We start from the raw sequence: 20,682 nt of genomic DNA, 5'->3' as shown, positions 1-20,682 counted from the left end.
AGAAGTAAACGTAGATGACTCGATACAACTGAGCACGCCAAAGTTAGATCTTGTTGAACAAAAGAAGGACGGCAGACGCGTTGCAGCTGTACCAGGAGTTCGAACTGATTTTCATCCTCATTAGTCCTGAGTGCACAGCAAACACCAGCATCAATGAGATTTTCCTGTATTAATTGAGCGGTAAATCCAAATTAACTTCACTTAATGAATCCATATTCAGTTTATTCCAACCAAATCAGCTTCCATCGCGTCCACTAATTCCTCATACAGATTGTCTCGCAGTCGAAAACCCTAAACGCGCAGAGGGCCATGATTATCGCGATCGCAAACAGCCAGACTGACTGGAAGTTAGAATATCTTATCGCAATGCACTAGAAATTGGTCTGTTTGGATTCAAGCATGTCTGACGAAGTTGGCAAAATCATAATTGAGATCCAGGGACCTAGAAACAATGCAGGGAAGAAATTTAATCGCCAGAAACAGTAGTCGGCGTGTTCGGACAAACTCGGAACGACTCCGCAATAGCGGGGTACCGACTTTCCGATTTATTCCTGAGGCGTTAAGACTAAGAAGAATTACGGCAATTCAAGCACTGCTATGAGCGGCCTCGTAATTGAAGTGAGATCAGATCAAATTTTATGATTAACTATGAAGAACTAATAAGATAGCGACATGAAACTAAATATTCAGGGAATTGAATGAATCGATTCCTTGGTCTCTTTACGGTCTCCAGGAAGAGAAGAATCAACGTCAAACTCGTCGCCAACACGACTACCTTCGAGCTCCCGAGACACATTCAACCGCTGGAGATCCTTTACTTTTCGGAAACGTCGACCTGACTTGAGGTCCCGACGTTCAAGGAAAAATATGGCAGTCAGCAGCAGCATGTGTAAAATACCCGTGATGACAGAGAAAGTAAATCCCTTCTTAAAATAGGGTGCTTTGTCGCTCGGGAACGTGAAAATAGGAACCCAGGCAAGAAACACCTGGCCAATACAATTCATAGACGCAGTTATGATCGATCGCGCCTCAGGATCTTCTTTCACAACGCTGGATGCCCATGTCATTTGGAAAGTACTGATACCGGTTGCAAAGCCTCCAATGAAGTACGCAAACAGACGACCACCTTCTCCGACATTGAATACCCGCAGCATCACAGCTCCCACAAATTGGAATATAGCAGATACCATTGCCGGCGAGTACATGTCGCCCGTCTTATCTGAGTAATAACTGCCAACGACTATAACCACAATCGCGACCGCCTTGACGACCGTCGGATAATTGTTGATCTGCGAAACTGAATAGTTTGCTGGTGTATAACCCTTCATGTACAATGAAAAAGGAGTCCCTGACCAGTATTGATTTTGATCATATAAGCACCAGCCAAAAACAAAGAAATACCAAGGCCAGTCTCTAAGAATTCTCGTCAAAGCTTTCCAATTAATGCGTTTTTCAAGCTTGCGAATACCTTCTTCGCGGAGTCGTCGATTTGTCAGATCTATGTCAGCTTGCGAGAGCCACCAGGTCGGTTTTGTGTTGCTTGGCGTACTAGGAAAGAAAGTAAATCCAATAGCCGCGCATGGAATCGTGATGCAAAAACATACAATAAACAGCCAGCGCCAACCAGCGCGGCCGCTGCGACCATCAAGATGGGTATGAGTTGCTGTCATCAAGTATCCAGCAATCATACCGCCAAGTGGGCTTGCGAGCTGGTACATAGCCATACGACAACCCATTTCTTCGACTAAATACCAGGACCCGATGACATACAAGACTCCAGTGAATGCTACTGTTTCGCAGCCTCCGAGGAAGAATCTGCAGACATAAAGCTGATTAAGATTTGTCACCCATGCGCAGCCAAAAGTGCAGCACCCCCAGAGAATTTCCATGGTAGGAAGGATTCGGTGGATCGGCAATCGAGTAAGCAAGAAGCTAGCTGGTATCATAAACGTGAGATAGGAGCAGTAGTACACTGCTTGTAGATAATTGAGGTCGTTACCTCCAAGATTCAGATCCTCTTTCATACCCCTTCAGAAAATGATTAGTTTCAATTCAATCGTCGGTTATCAGATACTTACGAGACATATGCATTAGTGAGCGAGTTATTATCTAAAGTTTTTGTAAACGTGGACAAACAACCGAACAGAAGAATCGAAGAATCAAGTTTTCGCAGAAGTCTTTTCTCCTCCTTGGTTGTACCTGGTCTGTACCAGCTCACACCTTCTCTTAGACGCTCCCATTTGGTCTTTTCCGGTTTAAGCGTGTTTTGGTCGATCGGAGAGTCATAGCTGACGATTTCTTCGTCACTAACTTGACTAACCTTCACCTCGTTTTTGACTCCCATGACGATGCGTTAATAGAGTGAAGCTGCTTCGCAGGAGGCAATGGTGTGTTGGAAGCGAGACATGGAAGAGTCAGCGATGACAGCAGAGTATATATATGTGCATTTCAAAAGCCGAGAGCAAAGCCAGGCTTGGAGCCCACCTATAGAGACCGCAAGCAGCCATGGAGAGAACGCGGAACCGATCAATGATCTGTTATCGACAATATGGTCGGGATACCCGAATGCAGGCTAGAACCAGTAGATATTGTGTATCTAGGGATGTAGAGTGTCTAGGAAATGCAAGGGTCATCTGTCAAATTCATACAGCAGGGTTCTATCTAGTGATAGATAACAGACGAGGAACTAGGCATGACTGGTTAATGGATGAATATTTAGTGCGGTGCGGACTAACTGAAGAGGCGTCTTCAAAAGATAGAACTGTCTTGGACTAAAATCATCCAATCTTTTTAGTTCCGTTAGATTTACTGATCTACTAGTGTGTAATTGTCTTGAGTAGCCTCGGTCATATGCTGAACAAATGAATATACTCTCTGTTAAAAAAGGTACCAAGTAAAACTTGATCCCAAGGCCAGCAAAACCAAGGTCCAAGAAAAAGCTTAGAACGATAAGGATAATACAGTATTCTTGGCTCCACCGCCGATAACGTGGTTATCGCTGAATCTTTTATTAGTAGGAATTCCGAAATATCGTCTACAGAACAAATTATTTAACCATCGAGCGGGATCACCGATCCGAAATTTCTGCGTTTGATAAGAAAAACCCGGGATTTCTTGATCCCATTGACTAGAGGACGCCACGCTTTGAACCTCTGTTATTGTATTCGCGGTGGTCTAAGCACGGTACACCATATCATCTATTTCTACAATTCCCCTAGCACCGGCAATATAGTTTTCGCGAAAGTAGTCTCAAGGTATTTTTATTATGAATGGCTGGTTTAATTTGTCTTTGTGATATCACAATAAATGTTTTGAATCAACTGAGAATGAAGAGTACAAGGGGATTATAATTGGGAAAACCTTGATAGCCAAACGTCGTTATCAAGGTTTGTCTGACGTGAGAGTTCACGAGTCAGTACAAAGTTTGTGGCTCTTTGTTCTATGAGATTACTGCATGGCAGGACATAAGTTAATACGAAATTATTGATATTATCTCCAAAGAATGACTCAGTTGCAATTTGTTGCAAATTTGAAATTGGTAGTGCCCATGAATCCAGACTAGTAAAAACTGATCCCCTAAATCGGGCGATCCTCACCCAAGCCGATGTCAGAATCCTCATATAGATCTGGATCCGTAGTCTCATAATTAAACTGATCAACTGGTCGTCCATGTACTAAAACTTTATATACACAAGTGCCGACGTCGGAACCCCAGTTTTGATTGAACTTGAAAGCGACTTCGAGGACTGGGATCCGGCTAAGTAACCTCGTGACCGCTCGACTGAACCGAAACGATTGCAACGACAGACGTGTATTGATGTCGTACATGAATCTGCCGATCATGACATATTCTTGCCCCGTCAAAGGCGCTAAAGTCTCTGTCCCATCGCACATCTCCTCCGGATCGGCAACCTTGTAGGAACGCGAATTGTCGATCGACTTGAATCCTTTCCGAGGATATACCCCGTTCATAGCATGCTGGAGATCCCGGCGATCGCTGGGTTTCTCGATCCGGACCCAAAACTCAAACTCTTTTGGCGCGACGCGAATGTCCCGAGCAATCGTTTTCGACACATGGTTCAGAGCAATGTCATCGATATAGGTCCACTCGGCCAACTTAATACCCAGAGTTCCCTCTTGACCCTTGAATGGCCAGCAATTCCCGGTAGATAAATCACTATTCAATGCGTCGCGAGGCGCATTGACCGGGACCACGCGCCCGCCTAGCGGAAGTGTCATGATTGTATCGACTGCACGATCAAACAAACTCCGCTCCTTATATAGATCCAGCGTCGATGAAGTCACTAGTACGTTGACTCGAGCCCCGTGCTTTATATCTGCAAAATCGTATTTTTGCTCGGCTGATTCTTGAATCATTTCTAGAGCTTCCTGCACAAGTGAGTCGACCATCGAGCGTGTTAAATTCAACACACCGCTGCCAGCTATCGGTTGTCCAGCTCGCTGCTCGAGAATAGTATCCACATATTGATATATCTCTTCCTTTGAATTATGGGTAGTCACTACGACATCCCGCTTTAGCGCCTCGAATTCTTGACCAACTAGTTCAACAAACTGTGCTTTGGACACAAACGCCGTCCTATCCTCGAGTTTATCGTACCAGCCATTGATGCTCGCATCTAAATATTCATCTAGCTGCGCTTGATTTTCAGATATAAAATCTTCCCACGAGTATTTAACGGGCCTTGACTCTTGATGTCCAAGAATTGGTCTGAAGTAATTCTGCAATCGTGATATTCCAGTTTGTTCTGGCTCGTCTGTGTAATTCAGGGCAGACTCAAGAACCTTCCAAAACTTTGCTGGCACGGCAATGAAATTGTTTTCGTCATATGTTACTCTGACTTGTTCCGGTAGCAACTCGTCGATCGCGTCCACAACAGTCTGTTTAGCTTGCTCAAGGAGTTTAGAAAGTGCTTGGTCCACTCGACTGTCAAGGTTGTCGATCCGGCTGGTCAAGTGACTGATAGTCTTCGATTGTCCAGATATATCCTTGCTGTGGCTGTCGATAGACAACTGCGCTCGATCTAGAAAATCTTGCATGCGTAGCATCGAAGTTGCCATCTCCATCAGTTTCCCATCGATTTCCTTTATTCGCGCTAACGACCGGTCGTGATCAGTGCCAAACTTAGAGAACAGATTATTGATCTCAAAATGAATTTCGTCCTGCCTTTGTTCAAAATTTTTCAAATTCTGACTTATCTCACTGAGTGATTGTTTTGATTGCGTGTCTGCATTTGTTGATATGGCTTGCAATTTCTCAAAGTCCTGCGCATGAAGAAGAATCAATTTTTCCAGCTCAAACGCCAGCTGGTTGTATTTGCTGTTGAATTTCGAGTCTCGGTCATCCAGATATTGAATATGTTCTCGATCCAGCTTCTGAGAGGTTGCTGACATCTTCTCGAGGTTACGTTCAACTGTAAATAATCGATTCCCCAATTCTTCGAACGAGGCTGGTAGTGAGGCTGGTGGTTCAAATGTACTTGACCATCCTATATTACTAGATGAGATGAATAGTTTAGCAATCATGATAGCAAGTAGAATCCCTGCTAGAAATAGTAAGAACCAGCGAATTGCAGGCATAGAAATTAAATCATCGACAAGATTATTAACTAATTTGGGAATGAATAGCGCCCATTTGTAAGGACTTGTCGGAATATTTGGTTCTAGATCATCGTGCTCGTTGTCGTTGTCGTTATCATCCTTGTTTGGATCGAGTTCAATAATTTGTGTTGCTTTCTCATCCGGCAGATCAGAAATTTCGCTATGGAGTGTGTTCTCATTGTTCAGCATTCTATAGATTGCTTCTTCTTTACTGAACGAGTAGTCTTGAGGGTAAGCCGGTTTCATTGAATCTGCCAAGTCAATTAAGTTCACTGGCTTCTCTTGATTTCCGTCTGCAGTAGTGTTCTTCGGCTCCGTCTTGACACGACGAGAAGGAGTCTGTCGTGATTTCGACTGTTTGCGGGCTCGAGGTGTATCCAATACATCTGTAAGAGTTCCAAGATCTACTGTTATAAGCTTTTTACTAACGAGATCTCTTTTGAAAAAAACTCACCGGAAGCAATGCTCGATCCTCGCAGCGACCGTTTCCGATCCGACACGATATTTTCCTTGTCTTGTAAAACCGAGCGTGCTCGTCGAGTTGTCGATCGAGTGCTATATCTCGACACTACACTTTCTCCATCAGAATCTTTATCAGCATGAGTGCTCCGTGCATCATCATCTTCCTTTTTAGCTCCAAGATTGGTTCTAGCTCCCTCGTCGGTAATATAGATATTCGGTCGATCTTTTGACGATACCCGAGAGACTTCAGTGGTGCGTTGATCTTGGTCTCGTCGACTATTCCGAGCTCGTCGAGAACCTATCGGAGTCGCCGTAAACATTTCAATGCATTAATTATCTAATAGTTATGTCGACTTCACCTGAACAACATAAATCTCAGAACATTCTCCATTTGACGCGCTATCACCGCATCTGCTCATTATCATTGTTGACGCGTCGAGCGTGTCCTCATACCTAGCCAAGTAACAATGTGTTGTGATACACACCCCTCGTCTTACACAAGTACACCAGCCGTGTAATAGTGGGAACTAACCGTCTTGTTACATTTAGATTCTCGAATTGAACAGAAGCCGAAGTATTTGGCCTAAATTAAATCAAAATAAACTAAAATTAGTTGCATATTCACATATTTTGTTTTGCTAGAATGGATCATATGCCTGAACGTTGGGGACGTCCTCGGGACGACGTCTACGGAGAGTATAAAGCTCATTACAGCAAGACAGGAGGATCAGGACCGATTACGCAGACTCAACAACCGACTGTTACGGGAACAAGCGTTTTGGCGATGAAGTTCGACAATGGAGTTATTCTTGCTGCTGATAATTTAGGTGAGTTGAGGTTTGTTTGGAGGATCTGCCTAGAATTGCCAGGATAAGATGCGGACAGTGGTGTGCTGACCGGACGAAATATAGCCTCTTATGGGTCACTTGCTCGGTTTACAGACATGGAAAGGTTATTCAAAGTTGGCGAAGAAACCATTGTTGGAATCAGTGGCGATGTTTCGGATATGCAATATATCGAGCTTCTTCTCGAGAGATTGATGTGAGCAGATGTAGCTCTAGTTTGAATGTAAAGCAAAGATTAACGAACATAGGATCGAGGATAACTACCCTCAAGACGGCCACAAGTTACGAGCTCCGCACATCTACGAATATCTTTCTCGAGTAATGTATAACCGTCGAAGCAAAGTTGATCCTCTTTGGAACGCGGTCTTAGTGGCTGGTAAAAGCGATGACGGCTCGCCTTTCCTCGGATACGTCGATTTACTCGGTGTCACCTATAGCTCGCCAAGCATTGCAACAGGCTTCGGTGCGTACTTGGCCATTCCGTTAATGCGTAAAGTTGTCTCAGAGGAAGAGGATGCTAAATCGGTCACTGAAGAGCAAGCTCGGGCAGTCCTTGATCAGTGCATGAAAGTTCTGTTCTACCGCGACGCCCGAAGCTTGGATAAGTATTCTGTTGCAACTGTCTTTCTCGATGGAAACGTCAAGATTGAAAAGGATATTAAATGTCAAGACATGAGCTGGAGATTTGCAAAGGATATCAGTGGTTACGGTGCTACTCAGTTGTGATCTGTCTAGAACTATGGCAAGGTCATAGCTACCTAAACACAACTATTTTGTGATGTCGTAAAGTCCAATAATAATATTCAAACAAAACTAAAAACAAAAACTTTACTTACAGTCATTTTCCACCATGAACTCATCTCCATCTTCTTTCCACTCTTCCTTAATTTTCTGCTTCTTTCTTCTTTGCTTGTCTCCTCTGTAAAACTCATGAATATAACCACGAAAGTGCACTGAAAAAATAAAATAAAATGGAGACTAAAATAAGTAGGGAGGAGGATAATAGATGACATTAAATCACAACTAGTAATAAAAGTATAAGAATAATAAAAAAGAAAAACTATATCAGAAACGGAAATATGATTGCAAGAAAACTATATGACGGCGCAAAAGTGAATAAACGGTTTTATACTTTTTTGCTTGCTTTATGAACGCTTGCGGAGATTTGTACTCAACCATTCCAAACCTAGGCACGTTAATATTGATACAGAAACCAACAAAACATAATTAACCTACCCTCGTAAAGACCATCACCAGAAGTGGCGCAAGTAGCTTGAATGTACCAAGAACGTTGTCTAAGGGAGTGAAGTCCAAGCTTCTCTGTAATCTCTGCTGCGTTCATGGCATTGGGAAGATCTTGCTTGTTGGCAAACACAAGAAGAAGGGCATCCCGGAGCTCGTCTTCATTGAGCATTCGCTGTAGCTCCTCACGAGCTTCGCCGATACGTTCTCTATCATTACTGTCCACAACGAAAATGATTCCTTGAGTATTCTGGAAGTAGTGGCGCCAAAGAGGACGGATCTTATCCTGTCCACCAACATCCCACACGGTGAAAGAAATGTTCTTGTATTCGACAGTCTCGACATTGAAACCAATCGTGGGAATAGTGGTAACAATTTCACCAAGCTTTAGCTTGTAGAGAATGGTACTACAACATGTTAGTTCTGAAAAAAGCATATAATCTATAATGATATATGATTATTCATAATAAAATCATAATACCAGTAATATGCGATTGGCAATAAATCAATAAGAATTCGCAACATACGTTTTACCTACAAATAGTCAGCATCTCAGAAAAAAAAAAGCAAGTGGCTTGTAGCGGCTGATGGGGCACGCGTGCGCATGCGAGCCGACCTTTAGCAACAGCAGATCTAGACTAGCCAGCAAAGCCATACGCGTCCTCTCCTAACGACAAAAATAATCTGAGCAGAATCAAAAAAAGATCGATCAACACAATTTCATAATGAAAACTAAAAATCGATGCTGAAGATCTCACTAGAAAGGAAAGGACAGGTGGCGGTAGACAGAGTTATTGCTATTAAGAGAAGGAGGCGAGCGGCACGCAATGGTATGCACGGACAAGCAAGCAAAGTAATGATGAAGCGTGCAAGACATGACATTCAAAACAAAGCATAGCAGCCGCGAGAAAAGACAAACATCAAGATGGGACAAACGGGGAAAACATACCAGCAGCATCAAGACCAACCATAAGGATTCTCATTTCCTTTAAAAATAGATTAGAAAACGCAATTGAGAAGAATTGTGACCGATGTCAACTTACCTTACGACCAAAAAGGCCCTGTAAGAGCTTCGAGATAGAGAGACCCATTACGACAAAGACGTGTTCTATATAAAAAAGATCGCGAAGTAGCTTAAGCCAGTGGTGGCCAAGCACACGCGAACAGGGTCAGTACAAACGCAAAACGGACAACAATTGAAAATAAAACAAATCTAAAGTGCCAAGTGAATGCTGGACCTGTCATGGCTAAAAGTTTCAAAACTTTTCATGGAGTGATCGGATCCGAACAGCACGCATTACTCCTGGTCGTCCCTTCCGTAGATACACCGCAGTCGGGTCTCGCAGCAGGGAAGGGGGGGCGAGCACGGGAAAGAGTAGCAGCGGTTGGCAATCAATCGGCCAAAAGGACAGGTCACAAACAAACAGCACACGAGTCTAACAACTGCAAAAAAGAAAGAACAAACTTACCGGTCTAAGAGAAATAAACAAAGAAAATTGGATGGATTCGCGGAAAGAAAGAGGAATATAAGCTGAAAGGAAGGAGAGAAGAAGCCAACAGAGTAGAAACATATTGAAAGACCAGCCAACCCTCAGCCAGAGACGAGTGAGTGGTAGGAGGCAGCATCCACAACAACAGGAAAAGTGTCTACATCTAGGTCTTTACTGTGTGACATAGCCCTAGTCGTAGACAGTGGCGCAGCTGTTCCCGCACTATCTTTCTCCGCTTCCCATACAAACTGTAGGTAGGGTAATACTCAGCCACAAATGCACAGCCATTCACGTGAGCAATTTGTCATGAATTAGTGACCATGCCCGGTCAATACAGCCTGGGATAAATTTGTAGACAGATGTAGAGAGATGTCTGACAGAAATTTTAGTACCAGATTGAATTGCGCAATTAGATCATTTAGCCATGTTTTTGAATTGAAATCTGAACTTAATTAGTTTGGGACGGACGGTAGCTGTCCTGGTCATTATGAACTGTCTGGAAGCTGAATATTTGTGCTGAATCGTATGTACATTTTGCTTAACTCTGCTATAATCAAGACTGCCTTTTGATGAAAATTCTTCTGCCGGCGAGTGGATACCCCTCTGTGATATGGCAAACAACCTCTAAGAAGCTCTGAATTGGCTTGTCAATTTTATTATAATATTGGAGTTGAGCTAATGCGTGCTTTGACTGCTTTTGTTCTAACATATTTTTGCTATAGCTCGCGAGCCGATTCTTTGCTCTCCGTGAGCTCGTTTTGTATGTATGATCCTCGACGATCACCAATTTCATGATTAAAAAAACCATTTATATTCAATCTGTCAATCCCCTGATATTCGACATCAATTGTTGTTTTAAGTGCTGTTATTTGTCAATATGATTTGAATTTGTTGTGCTGGTCGTCTAGTACATATTTTTGTCTACCACTCTAACACTGAGAGTTAGTGCCCTTCATGTCCTCCTCTCCGTTGATGCAAATAAGTATAATAGCTGGTAGCTATCTGGTATTCGACATCGAAGTAGTAAAGGAGATTCGGGATAAACACCATATATCTGGAATTCTTGCAGGCACATTACCTCAGATTCCCCAACAGAATGTGTTTTTAGGTCTGCCTCTACAACTTCTGCCTGAGGAGGCTGCTCTGTTGGTTCAAGACGGTTATGCTGAAATTGTTGATGATGAACAAACCTTTAGCGAGTCAGCTTGTGATCCGAATTCGGACGATATCACGGTTCAGGACACAGAGGTAGAGATCAAAGTTGCTGAATTGGAGCAGAGTCTAGTCGTTACTCAGGGCACTACTAATTTCTACACAACTCCAACAGCAGCACCTCCCCCTTCTAGAGTTGTTGTTTCTGCACCTTCAGCAATGCAAGCAATTTGGACTTCTCCTCGCTATCATGCTTACAAGTACTTACATAGCAAAGGATTTTTTCTATCACCAGGCTTACGTTTTGGAGGTCAGTTTCTGGCATATCCAGGCGACCCTTTACGGTATCATTCTCATTACCTTGTCCGGGGTCTTTCTCTTACTGAAAATTTCCCTTTGCTGGATTTAGTCGGTTCTGGTAGACTAGGAACGGGAATTAAGAAGGCATGGCTTGTAGGAGCCTCTCTGCAGTCTTCGTCTGACCCTATCACTCAAGACGATGACAATAATTCCGACCATAAGTATGCTAGTTTTTGCATAGAATGGGCTGGTTTTGGTTAGGTGTTGGATAGATTCAACGCCCTCGGAGCTATTTATAAGCATTCAGCATAACCTTACACAATAATCGAACCAGTTCTCATCTGTCTAAAGCTCAAGTAATTCGAGTGCCTGGATCCTCTGCATTTTGTTTGGTATTTGGTCCAGACATATCGGTATTTCACAACTATGTTCTAATTGAGTAAAGTGTACTGTTTCAAAAGAATATCGAATTTATTCGATAACAAGGAAAACACGAGTCTGTGCTACGCTCGAACCAGTTCTCGTCGATCGCTTTGGTCAAGTCTCTTTTATTGTATCTCTATTGCACAATGTTTCTGATCGGCGAGAGCTAATTTATTTTCGAAGAGCAAGCCTTCTGTAAAGATTTTTCACGTTTTATACTATTCTGTTGTAAATATTTTTTTGCGCACTTCTCCGTATGTATTTTCTCTTTCCATCCGAGTGGCTTCGGCTTAAGCTTGGACAGGCCGACCAATGGGTTAGAGGAGGTTGTGCGGCGAGTTCACTCGTTCGGTCTTGATATCGTTCGATTTTGCAAGACTCACTAGATTAGAGAATTTTCGATTTTTATTCAAAATTTAGATTTAAATAGGTCTATTTCCTCCCTTGAGTTTTTTTATCGAGCACGAGAGTGCTGGCTGAAAGTAGGACTTCGATAACTGGTTTCATTCGCGTGTTTATATCACATAGTAAATTCAGTCGTACTTATCTTTGCATCAGAATCATCATGAAAGTAGCATATAATTGTGAGTATTGCTTTGTTTTCTGTTGGATTACGTTGGATCAGTTGGAGTTCATGAAGTGAGCATTAAACTAATTTATTTAGCTTCGTTATCAGGCGATGACTTGTTGGAGCAGCTTATGGCTACAACTGATCAATATACTCAAGAATGTCTTTCCCATTCATCTGACTGCGAAGCGTGTATTGCTGCGAGTGCCGTCGGTCCCTGTGGATGGTGTCCTTCAGTACGTTTAATTTGACTGGTTCGAGTGCTCGTTTTGCTGTTGGTGTTAACTGGATATTTAGTCGCACACATGCGTACCGGATCCAAGTCATCTAGGTATTTTGGCTGCAATCCGAGACCGGAATATTTGTCCATACGAAGCGGAGCGGTTCGAATTTCGCGCAAGATCATTAGGCTGTCACGTTTCTTCATTCACGCTTTGGTCTACGGTTCTCTCGTTTGTTATTGGGATTCTGTTCGTACTGTCAATTTTTGGTCTTGTTGCTTGGTTGGCACGACCTAAGGTTTTACAGTGGGCGATTACTGTGTTAGAGGAAGATGAAAACGAAAAAGATGCAGAGCATGCTGCACTTTTAGTTGGTAGTACTTCGGACTTCGATTCAGATTATCAAGCTACATCGACTTATTATCGATCGGCGGCCGTAGTGAAGCCTGAATCCGGCGCGGTTTTTACGGATGAAGAAGAAGACGAAGATGAGTATGACAACGCGAGTACAGGCGATGAGTTATCTATTTCCCCGAGTACTGGGTTCATATATAATCCTCAGACGCGGCACCATAGCCCTAGTGCTCAGATCCATCAAAGTCCAAGAGCACATAATCCGCGACGGGCGGAGATGTACGAGAAATACAAAATGCCAGAAGATGAAGAGTTAGGATGTCGAGAGGGAGATCATAATATTTTGCGGCGACTTAGTATTGGGGTACGTGAATTTTTGCAATAGGTCTACGCGGACACTTTTATTTTCTCTTTCATTTTTTTTGGTGTTTCATGGAGTTTTTGTAATTTTGTTTTATGTGTTTCCCCTCTAGTTGTTATCCTGCGGGATTAGTTATTCAATATCATTTTTTAACATTGTGACTGTAATTTTAGTACAATTTGTAAATCAATTTGTTGGACTTGTGTAAATCGAAACTATATTTTGTTTGTCCCAGCTTCGCCTAAATTCCGATAATATTCCGGTAGTTCATCAACCACGACCAATTGGTCGAAAAATCATCAAAGATGTACGGAATTCGGCGCAGCTGGAATAGTCATAGATCAGCTAAACATATTCAGCGATGGTTTCAGACATATTCTGCTGCTCAATCAGAAACGGGGCATATTGACTGGGCACAGGAGAAACTACACATGCCATCTCAAATGACGCCTGCGTATGTCGAACAGTGGAAAAAAGAACGGATAGAGTATTTGTCGAGTATAGAGGATGTGGAAATTGATTCGGAAATTTTGCTGAAACTAAAGAATTCGGTTTCCATGCCTAAGACAAAATTTCCGAATCGGTCTGTTTCTGGCGCGCCATCTCTTGAATCTAGACAACTGATCGCGGACAGAGTTTACGAATGGCAGGTCAGTAGTGCTATATATTCTGGACGTTGAGCTTGTACTGATAATGCATATAGGAAAAGACTTTGCCTGAAGAGTCGCTATTCATACTTCATGATGGACCACCATATGCCAACGCAGATGTCCATCTGGGTAAGCGAGATTGTTTTGGAACAGAATTGAATTAGACTGATAGTCCAGGCCATGCGGTTAATAGAATTGTGAAGGATATTATCATTCGATTTAAAGTTATGGAAGGTAGGCGGGTGTCATATATTCCCGGCTGGGATTGCCATGGACTTCCTATAGAGTTGAAAGTGCTTGATAATGTGAGGTCCAGCAAAGAGAACAAAGGAAAACAAGTCAAACTTTCTCCGATAGAAACTCGGACACTAGCTCGAAAGCATGCAGACTCAGTAATTCAACGACATATGGAAAATTTCCGACAATGGGGTACTATGGGCGACTGGGATAATCTGTATAAGACCATGAATCCGCAATATGAACTACGACAGCTTGAAGTTTTCAGAGCTATGGTCAGAGAAGGGTTGATATATCGTCGTGATAAACCAGTTTATTGGAGTCTGCAGACACAGACAGCACTCGCCGAAGCTGAGCTTGAGTACAATGGTCAGCACAAGAACATCGCGGCGACCATTAAATTTCCGATAAAAAATCTTGGCCGTCTGAAGGAATATCCAGCTTTGGAGTCGGTTTCTCAAATTGGTGCCATTATCTGGACTACAGCTGCATGGACAGTTCCTGCAAATCGCGCTCTTGCGGTTGGACCGAAAATCGTTTATCAAGTCGTTCACAGTTCGGAAACAGGTTACCTAGTTCTTGCTCAATCCCGAGTCGACTGGTTGTCAGAACTGCTGGGAGGTGTAAAATTTACCTCTGTTGTCGAGAATATTCCTGCAGAAATCCTAACAAGTTGTGAATACATTAACCCAATGTACGATTCGGCGCCGGCAAAAATATTTTTAGCCAACTTTGTGTCGTCTGAATCTGGCTCTGGAATCGTCCATTTAGCCCCCGGTCATGGTATGGACGATTATTTGGTTTGTCAAGATCATGGAATTCCTCCCTACTCTGTTGCCAATTCAGTAGGGAAATACGACACGTCTGTTCCTGATGAACTTGATTTTCTCATTGGCCAGGGATGTTTCACAGCCGGCCGAGACAAAGTGATTGAAATACTTATCGACAGTAAGAGTTTAGTGCACGTTGACCGAAATTATATACATAAATATCCTTATGACTGGAGATCCAAAAAGCCAGTCATGATCCGGTCGACCGCACAATGGTTTGCCAATGTGGGCAAAATTAAAGATGAAACCATAGCGGCCATTAGCGACGTCCAATTTATACCTGATTCAGGCCGTTCACGATTAACTAGTTTTGTTCGAGACCGGTCCGAGTGGTGTATTTCTCGACAGCGGGCCTGGGGTGTTCCAATTCCGGCTCTCTATGATAGCGAGTCTGGTGAGGCATTACTTACGGATGATAGCGTTGCGCATATTATCGAAGAAATCAAAAAAGTAGGAATTGATTCTTGGTTTGAAGAAGAACTTGATACAAGTCATTGGGTTGCCCCTGAGTACAGAAAAGATGGAGTGACCTATGTAAAAGGTTCAGACACCATGGACGTCTGGTTTGACAGTGGAACAAGCTGGACATTAATGCAAAAGAAATTTGGCAAATTGCGAGAAAACAGACAAAGCTTGGTAGATATATATATTGAAGGAAGTGATCAGCATCGAGGATGGTTTCAGTCATCTCTTCTGACTTACACAGCATCGAATCGGAATGGCAAGGTTCCGTATGGTACGCTGTTAACTCATGGGTTCACACTGGATACGGAGGGCCAGAAAATGTCGAAATCGCTGGGCAATGTGGCCGAACCAGGTGCAGTCGCTTTCAAAGGATATCGAGGAGCTCCTGCGGTTGGAGTTGACGGTCTGCGACTGTGGGTCGCTCAATCGGAATATACGACTGATATTAGTTTCAGTACCATGGTCATAAAACGAGTTGTCGATCTTTTGAGTAAGATCAGAAGAACTTTCAAGTATATCCTGGGTGTTCTGGATCAATTTAGTGGTACAAAGGTGCCCTACCGCGAGCTTTCTCCTATAGACAAATTTGCTCTTTACGGATTGTATAATTTTGAAAAGACAGCAAAAAGTGCATACAGTCAGCATTCGTTTTTCAAAGGTATGTACAGATTTTTGAAATGAGCGACTATACTAATTAGATATAGTTGTCCAAGCCACGTCAAATCATTTGGCGCATTTTTCATCGACATTTCTTAATTCTTGTAAAGATAGTGCTTATACGGATCACCTGGACAGTCAGCGACGTCGATCAGTGCAGACAGTTTTTGCATATGTGAGTACTCAATAATTAAGTTCCGCTTATATATATATAGCCTAGTTACTAATAGAACGACAGGCGCTGAGGATTTATATCTCGGTACTGTCGCCAATTCTTCCATTTCTGACGCAAGAGGTATGGAACTACATGCCTGAGAGTATGAAGAATTCCGAGACGGAGTTTTCTCCGTTTGTGGCGGGATGGTTTGACGCTCCTGAAGAATGGAACAATTTAAAGCTTGCGTCTGATTTTGAAGCTGTGGGTATAATTTCGGAAGAATTAAAATTACTTTTGAATACGGCACGAGAAAACAAGTAAGTCATTTCAGCTTTAGGAGGACCAAGCTTGAATTAACATGTTCGGACTAGAATTATTGGAAGTTCGCTGGATGCGGTTGTATATATAAGTGTTAAAGATTTAGCTAAATTTAATACTCTTCTGGGAGAATATGGCAAGTAGCAGATTGACCCAAGTTTTTTTAGTGAAGTTTCTAACATGGACCAGTTCCGTCACTCGCAGAATTTTTCGTAGTGTCAAGAGTCGATGTTGTCGATCCACTGACTGCGAAAGCACTAGCTCGTGGATTCGAGTTTTCTAGTGATTTACTGTCTTTGACCTCAGATGGACCAGAAGTGAAGATTACTATTTCTCAGCCGTGGCTGGAGAAGTGTCCGAGATGTTGGCAGTATCATTCTGAATCTCCGTCGGCATTGTGCCATCGTTGTGAAGATGTTCTGGCGAAACACTAGGCACAGACACCATAGTGCATGTACTCAATCAAGATATTGTAAATATTTCAACATATTACCGTTATTAAACTTCACTTTCCGGTTAAGCATATATTTACTCGACTCTCAAAATTCGTAAACTCCAAGAGCAATAATGTTCGACAATGCCAGACACATGTCCGTGGACTACTTTATGTCTGAAGCTCTATCCCATAGAGCAACATCGATAAGTATGGCCTTGTTCTGTCATCGATAATCCTTGATGCACGTGAAAGTTTAATCTCAAAATGGAAAATTAAAACCCTACAGATTCCCAGTTAGGGCTTGAAGCAGTCACTTACCGCTTGACCCAACCCTGTGCTGCACCCAGACGAACTTCACTCGACACTGTGGGGCTTGAAGCTGTGCGTGGTACTCGGGGGACAGCAAGTTCATGGAACGGCCCTATAGCAAGTTCAGGCACTCTTTTCCAAACCAGTTTTTGCGGACCAAAATCTCGACAGTTTTATTCAAACTTTTCTTTCGATTATTTCAAAGCAAAATCTGCAAATATGTCGGCTACAAACAAGCTTACGTCGCCCAGTACTGCCTCGGACCTTGAGTTGGCTATTGCCCAGGCTCTTTTCGATCTCGAAACATCGGTTGCGGACCTTAAGGCGGATCTTCGACCGCTTCAGTTCAGTGCTGCTAAGGAGGTATGAGAAATAATTTACATATTTCATCTGATTGGAATTCGTTTGAATCTGGAGAAAATTGCAATGCTCGGTGGATTTCTGAGAAAGGAATTTCAATCGAGTGTTAAATTGGCTGCAGAACTTGGATTCAAATGATTGAAATGGATTTGAAACTAGAATTGGATGAATACTAATGATACAGTTCGATGTTTCTGGAGGCAAGAAGGCTATCGCCATTTTCGTCCCCGTTCCCCTTCTCGCTTCGTTCCACAAGATTCAGCAGAGGTATGTTATTGACAATTTAAATTCACAAGGCCTCGGACACTAATACAAGCAGACTTACTCGTGAATTAGAGAAGAAGTTCTCTGACCGCCATGTATTGTTTATTGCCCAGCGACGAATTCTCCCCAAGCCTGGTCGCCGATCGCGACAGACCCAGAAGCGCCCACGTTCGCGTACTTTGACTGCTGTTCACGATGCTATTCTCGAGGATCTCGTTTTCCCTACCGAGATTGTTGGAAAGCGTGTCCGAGCACTTCCCTCCGGTACCAAGATTCACAAGGTCTTTTTGGACAACAAGGACTCTACTTCTATTGACTACAAGCTTGAGTCTTTCCAGTCTGTCTACTCCAAGTTGACCGGCAAGAACGTTGTGTTTGAGTTCCCTGCCGTCCAGGGCGAGGTTTTTTAAACAAGCACATAACAACGGTATTAATAATGGCGGTAATGACGATGATGGGTGTCGACTGGGTTTTTTCTTGGGTCCAATGACAGACAGCAATCTGTCGTTGGATTCTGTCCCTAAAAAAGCAAAGCAAAAAGCAAAGCTAAGCAAAAGCAGCAAGGAGCATATTTGTCTATTTATTTTTGTTTCGTTCTTTCTACTTTTTTATCAGTTATGTATTATACTGCAGACTATATATATAATTCACAAGCAACTGAATCCACAATTGTAAGCAAACAAGGGATTAGAGCTAGACTGGCCGGACCTGGCCACGGCGGTCAGCCAGTTTCAGCTGGTTGTAACCAGAAAAAGAAGTTACCCGCTCCACAAGGAGCAGTTATCTCGCAAGATTGGTTTGGTCACGTCCAGTAATCAACAATAGTACTATTAGCAGTAATAATCATTGTGCATCCAGTTCTACTACTCCACGCAAGTTGAGATATTAAATTTAATCCAATCGGAAACTGAATTTGGTTGGATTAAGTAATCTAATTCAATCTGTCTGGTTTTCTCTGCATCATATCTGTGTTATTTGTTGCGCAGTTTGTTCAGTTGGTTGGATACGACGATACCTAGCACGCAACAAAGCCAGCACTATCTTGAATAGTACTAGTTCATTCTTGATTTTCGTTTACTCATATTGAACTATTAATTAGAGGAGAATTCCTTATCGCTGTCGCATAAGTTTCTTTCTTCCTGCTTAGATTTATAGTTTTATTTAATTTTTCTGTCGCCGTGCTTATACGCCGTCATCAACTTCAGTCAAAACAGAATGAGTGCTCTCGATCCGGCCCCTTCCGCAGCTCCAAAGCCGACTGCGTCTGTCAAGCTTGTTCTTCTTGGAGAAGCCGCTGTTGGAAAATCTTCGTTGGTTTTACGATTTGTTTCGAATGATTTCCAGGAGAATAAAGGTGAGTTTTTTTTGCCGATTTGGTCTGATTCGGGGGACCTGAGCCGAGGCCGCCGTGGTGGAGACTATATGTTTTCGGACATTGCCACCTTTTCGACTTGTCTTGACTTGCTTGATTTGAACGAAGTTTGGTTTGAGGTTAGATGGCCTTTAGAAGTGTTCACTGGTTGATTTGGATATTTATTTTGATCTGATTTAATTTCAAATCTGGACCAAGGTGGCGTCGATCTCATGCAACTGACTCAAGTTCACTCAAGTTTGACCGATGATACTCGTCTTAGGTTTCTGCTTCATTGTAAACTCTGATAACTAACCAGATGACAGAACCCACTATTGGAGCTGCGTTCCTGACACAAAAATGCTCCCTACCTAACAGAACAATCAAATTTGAGATCTGGTAAGCGAAATATGACTCCCTTTGTCTCGCTCTCTCCCGGCCACTTCACTAACGATCTAGGGATACTGCTGGACAAGAACGGTTCGCATCTCTGGCACCTATGTATTATAGAAACGCACAGACTGCTCTTGTTGTTTATGATCTCACAAAGCCGACGTCTCTAATCAAGGCTCGCCATTGGGTGAATGAGCTGCATGCTCAGGCTAGTCCAAAGATTGTGATTGCTTTAGTTGGCAATAAGCTTGACCTATGTAATGAGGGTGGTGAAACTGAGGAGGAGGAAGACCGACGCCAGATTTCTACTGAAGAGGGCCGGAAATTTGCAGAAGAGGAAGGACTGTTATTTTTCGAAACATCGGCAAAGACCGGGGCTAATGTTCGGGATGTTTTCCTTGCTATCGCGTCAAAGATCCCTGAGGAAGTCGTCAACAAGCGCGGTGCCGGTAACGCCAAGGGCCGCGCTGGAGCTGGTGAACGTGGAGTTGATTTGGAGCGGTCGAATGAAACCGCTGCTGGTGGATGTGCCTGTTAAAGGTACACCTATTAGAGGGTATTATTTCTGTTTCATGTTGTCAATTTTTGGTGCTTTTTTTCGACTGGATTGTTAATGTTTCGTTCGAGCGCAAGTACATTATTTATTAAACCAATGGTGGATTGATTTATCGTTACTTTTCATGCGGTTATGTAGATCTATGCCAACGGCACGATATTGTATATGCTGCGATAGCTGAGATTTGTTGGTAGGTAATAACTGATTTATTTATATTACACAATGCTTTTTATAAATTTATGGTACATCGGATGAAGAGGATTGTAGATGAATATGAGAAGATGAACCTCTAGTTTCGATTCTGGTACAATCGGCATTGAGAAGTAAGATGTGGATTTGAACATTATTAAGTATTTGCAGAAGAATTTTAAAATAATTTCAAATTTATTTTCTAGCTTGCGGAATTTCGACTGTCTACAAGTGCTGAAATTTCTTCACATGTTTTTAGGCAGGTTGTATCCATTCTTGCAAATTGCTTTCTGTAATGTCTTATTATATATTTGTTAGTCTGCAATTATTAAGTCATAGTTGCTTTGCATTCCGCGTTGGATTATGGACAGCATGCTATATGGTTATTTCTGCTAGTTCTAGTCCAGGTTCTGATTGTGATCTTTCACGTTCACGGACGGTACAGGACTGGATAGGACGAGATAAGACTATTC

General features: G+C 42.7%; 9 protein-coding genes across 9 annotated transcripts; 6 read left to right on the top strand and 3 right to left on the bottom strand.

Annotated features, from left to right (window-relative positions):
* Positions 1-686: 686 nt before the first annotated feature.
* On the bottom strand, positions 687-2,344 carry V1516DRAFT_696982 (major facilitator superfamily domain-containing protein; the record flags this gene model as incomplete). Its single annotated transcript, XM_066924066.1, has 4 exons — positions 687-782; positions 819-2,028; positions 2,079-2,245; positions 2,321-2,344. 4 exons carry the CDS (start codon positions 2,342-2,344, stop codon positions 687-689), a joined length of 1,497 nt encoding a protein of 498 aa, XP_066775677.1.
* Positions 2,345-3,270: 926 nt separating this feature from the next.
* Positions 3,271-6,570, bottom strand: V1516DRAFT_679928 (uncharacterized protein). Its single transcript, XM_066923004.1, has 2 exons — positions 6,074-6,570; positions 3,271-6,023 (listed from the first exon to the last, which is right to left on the bottom strand). Exons 1-2 carry the CDS (start codon positions 6,399-6,401, stop codon positions 3,577-3,579), a joined length of 2,775 nt encoding a protein of 924 aa, XP_066775676.1. The 5' UTR covers positions 6,402-6,570; the 3' UTR covers positions 3,271-3,576.
* A 75-nt stretch (positions 6,571-6,645) lies between these two features.
* Positions 6,646-7,743, top strand: V1516DRAFT_692784 (nucleophile aminohydrolase). The gene is made up of 3 exons (XM_066923881.1): positions 6,646-6,908; positions 6,993-7,122; positions 7,175-7,743. The coding sequence occupies exons 1-3, from the start codon at positions 6,725-6,727 to the stop codon at positions 7,650-7,652; spliced, it is 792 nt and encodes a 263-aa protein (XP_066775675.1). The 5' UTR covers positions 6,646-6,724; the 3' UTR covers positions 7,653-7,743.
* Positions 7,744-7,861: 118 nt separating this feature from the next.
* Positions 7,862-9,808, bottom strand: V1516DRAFT_517199 (ADP-ribosylation factor family-domain-containing protein). Its single transcript, XM_066919151.1, has 6 exons — positions 9,407-9,808; positions 9,212-9,276; positions 9,118-9,154; positions 8,696-8,702; positions 8,163-8,575; positions 7,862-8,112 (listed from the first exon to the last, which is right to left on the bottom strand). The coding sequence occupies exons 1-6, from the start codon at positions 9,411-9,413 to the stop codon at positions 8,072-8,074; spliced, it is 570 nt and encodes a 189-aa protein (XP_066775674.1). The 5' UTR covers positions 9,414-9,808; the 3' UTR covers positions 7,862-8,071.
* An 804-nt stretch (positions 9,809-10,612) lies between these two features.
* V1516DRAFT_696979 (uncharacterized protein) lies at positions 10,613-11,371 on the top strand (the record flags this gene model as incomplete). Its single annotated transcript, XM_066924065.1, has 1 exon — positions 10,613-11,371. One exon carries the CDS (start codon positions 10,613-10,615, stop codon positions 11,369-11,371), a length of 759 nt encoding a protein of 252 aa, XP_066775673.1.
* A 411-nt stretch (positions 11,372-11,782) lies between these two features.
* V1516DRAFT_518777 (uncharacterized protein) lies at positions 11,783-13,214 on the top strand. The gene is made up of 3 exons (XM_066919152.1): positions 11,783-12,117; positions 12,210-12,337; positions 12,399-13,214. Exons 1-3 carry the CDS (start codon positions 12,099-12,101, stop codon positions 13,059-13,061), a joined length of 810 nt encoding a protein of 269 aa, XP_066775672.1. The 5' UTR covers positions 11,783-12,098; the 3' UTR covers positions 13,062-13,214.
* A 79-nt stretch (positions 13,215-13,293) lies between these two features.
* On the top strand, positions 13,294-16,896 carry V1516DRAFT_679912 (tRNA synthetases class I-domain-containing protein). Its single transcript, XM_066923003.1, has 7 exons — positions 13,294-13,687; positions 13,741-13,816; positions 13,865-15,877; positions 15,924-16,051; positions 16,115-16,350; positions 16,405-16,487; positions 16,541-16,896. The coding sequence occupies exons 1-7, from the start codon at positions 13,343-13,345 to the stop codon at positions 16,783-16,785; spliced, it is 3,126 nt and encodes a 1,041-aa protein (XP_066775671.1). The 5' UTR covers positions 13,294-13,342; the 3' UTR covers positions 16,786-16,896.
* Positions 16,897-17,203: 307 nt separating this feature from the next.
* V1516DRAFT_692779 (40S ribosomal protein eS7) lies at positions 17,204-18,386 on the top strand. Its single transcript, XM_066923880.1, has 3 exons — positions 17,204-17,459; positions 17,641-17,723; positions 17,776-18,386. Exons 1-3 carry the CDS (start codon positions 17,316-17,318, stop codon positions 18,128-18,130), a joined length of 582 nt encoding a protein of 193 aa, XP_066775670.1. The 5' UTR covers positions 17,204-17,315; the 3' UTR covers positions 18,131-18,386.
* A 349-nt stretch (positions 18,387-18,735) lies between these two features.
* On the top strand, positions 18,736-20,253 carry V1516DRAFT_516200 (ras family-domain-containing protein). The gene is made up of 3 exons (XM_066919149.1): positions 18,736-19,074; positions 19,398-19,470; positions 19,531-20,253. The coding sequence occupies exons 1-3, from the start codon at positions 18,936-18,938 to the stop codon at positions 20,000-20,002; spliced, it is 684 nt and encodes a 227-aa protein (XP_066775669.1). The 5' UTR covers positions 18,736-18,935; the 3' UTR covers positions 20,003-20,253.
* Positions 20,254-20,682: the final 429 nt, after the last annotated feature.

Source organism: Lipomyces oligophaga, assembly GCF_038497815.1.
Source record: "Lipomyces oligophaga strain CBS 7107 unplaced genomic scaffold V1516scaffold_7, whole genome shotgun sequence".
NCBI lineage: Eukaryota > Fungi > Ascomycota > Lipomycetes > Lipomycetales > Lipomycetaceae > Lipomyces > [Lipomyces] oligophaga.
Note: the sequence above shows the minus strand (reverse complement) of the source record. Positions and strands in the feature narration are given on the sequence as shown.

What these genes read in the sequence shown, in the direction of transcription:
- V1516DRAFT_516200 (XM_066919149.1), top strand. Translation starts at nt 18,936, where the DNA reads ATGAGTGCTCTCGATCCGGCCCCTTCCGCAGCTCCAAAGCCGACTGCG. An exon ending in TGATTTCCAGGAGAATAAAG is followed by an intron (nt 19,075 to 19,397) that starts GTGAGTTTTTTT and finishes ACCAGATGACAG; the next exon opens with AACCCACTATTGGAGCTGCG. An exon ending in ACAATCAAATTTGAGATCTG is followed by an intron (nt 19,471 to 19,530) that starts GTAAGCGAAATA and finishes CTAACGATCTAG; the next exon opens with GGATACTGCTGGACAAGAAC.
- V1516DRAFT_692779 (XM_066923880.1), top strand. Translation starts at nt 17,316, where the DNA reads ATGTCGGCTACAAACAAGCTTACGTCGCCCAGTACTGCCTCGGACCTT. An exon ending in AGTTCAGTGCTGCTAAGGAG is followed by an intron (nt 17,460 to 17,640) that starts GTATGAGAAATA and finishes CTAATGATACAG; the next exon opens with TTCGATGTTTCTGGAGGCAA. An exon ending in TTCCACAAGATTCAGCAGAG is followed by an intron (nt 17,724 to 17,775) that starts GTATGTTATTGA and finishes TAATACAAGCAG; the next exon opens with ACTTACTCGTGAATTAGAGA.
- V1516DRAFT_517199 (XM_066919151.1), bottom strand. An exon ending in AGGGCCTTTTTGGTCGTAAG is followed by an intron (nt 9,155 to 9,211) that starts GTAAGTTGACAT and finishes CTATTTTTAAAG; the next exon opens with GAAATGAGAATCCTTATGGT. An exon ending in TGGTGATGGTCTTTACGAGG is followed by an intron (nt 8,113 to 8,162) that starts GTAGGTTAATTA and finishes TAACGTGCCTAG; the next exon opens with GTTTGGAATGGTTGAGTACA.
- V1516DRAFT_679928 (XM_066923004.1), bottom strand. Translation starts at nt 6,401, where the DNA reads ATGTTTACGGCGACTCCGATAGGTTCTCGACGAGCTCGGAATAGTCGA. An exon ending in AGGATCGAGCATTGCTTCCG is followed by an intron (nt 6,024 to 6,073) that starts GTGAGTTTTTTT and finishes TTATAACAGTAG; the next exon opens with ATCTTGGAACTCTTACAGAT.
- V1516DRAFT_518777 (XM_066919152.1), top strand. An exon ending in CCTGTGGATGGTGTCCTTCA is followed by an intron (nt 12,338 to 12,398) that starts GTACGTTTAATT and finishes CTGGATATTTAG; the next exon opens with TCGCACACATGCGTACCGGA.
- V1516DRAFT_679912 (XM_066923003.1), top strand. Translation starts at nt 13,343, where the DNA reads ATGTACGGAATTCGGCGCAGCTGGAATAGTCATAGATCAGCTAAACAT. An exon ending in TGCAGACAGTTTTTGCATAT is followed by an intron (nt 16,052 to 16,114) that starts GTGAGTACTCAA and finishes ATAGAACGACAG; the next exon opens with GCGCTGAGGATTTATATCTC. An exon ending in AATACGGCACGAGAAAACAA is followed by an intron (nt 16,351 to 16,404) that starts GTAAGTCATTTC and finishes TGTTCGGACTAG; the next exon opens with AATTATTGGAAGTTCGCTGG.
- V1516DRAFT_692784 (XM_066923881.1), top strand. Translation starts at nt 6,725, where the DNA reads ATGGATCATATGCCTGAACGTTGGGGACGTCCTCGGGACGACGTCTAC. An exon ending in TCTTGCTGCTGATAATTTAG is followed by an intron (nt 6,909 to 6,992) that starts GTGAGTTGAGGT and finishes GACGAAATATAG; the next exon opens with CCTCTTATGGGTCACTTGCT. An exon ending in CTTCTTCTCGAGAGATTGAT is followed by an intron (nt 7,123 to 7,174) that starts GTGAGCAGATGT and finishes TAACGAACATAG; the next exon opens with GATCGAGGATAACTACCCTC.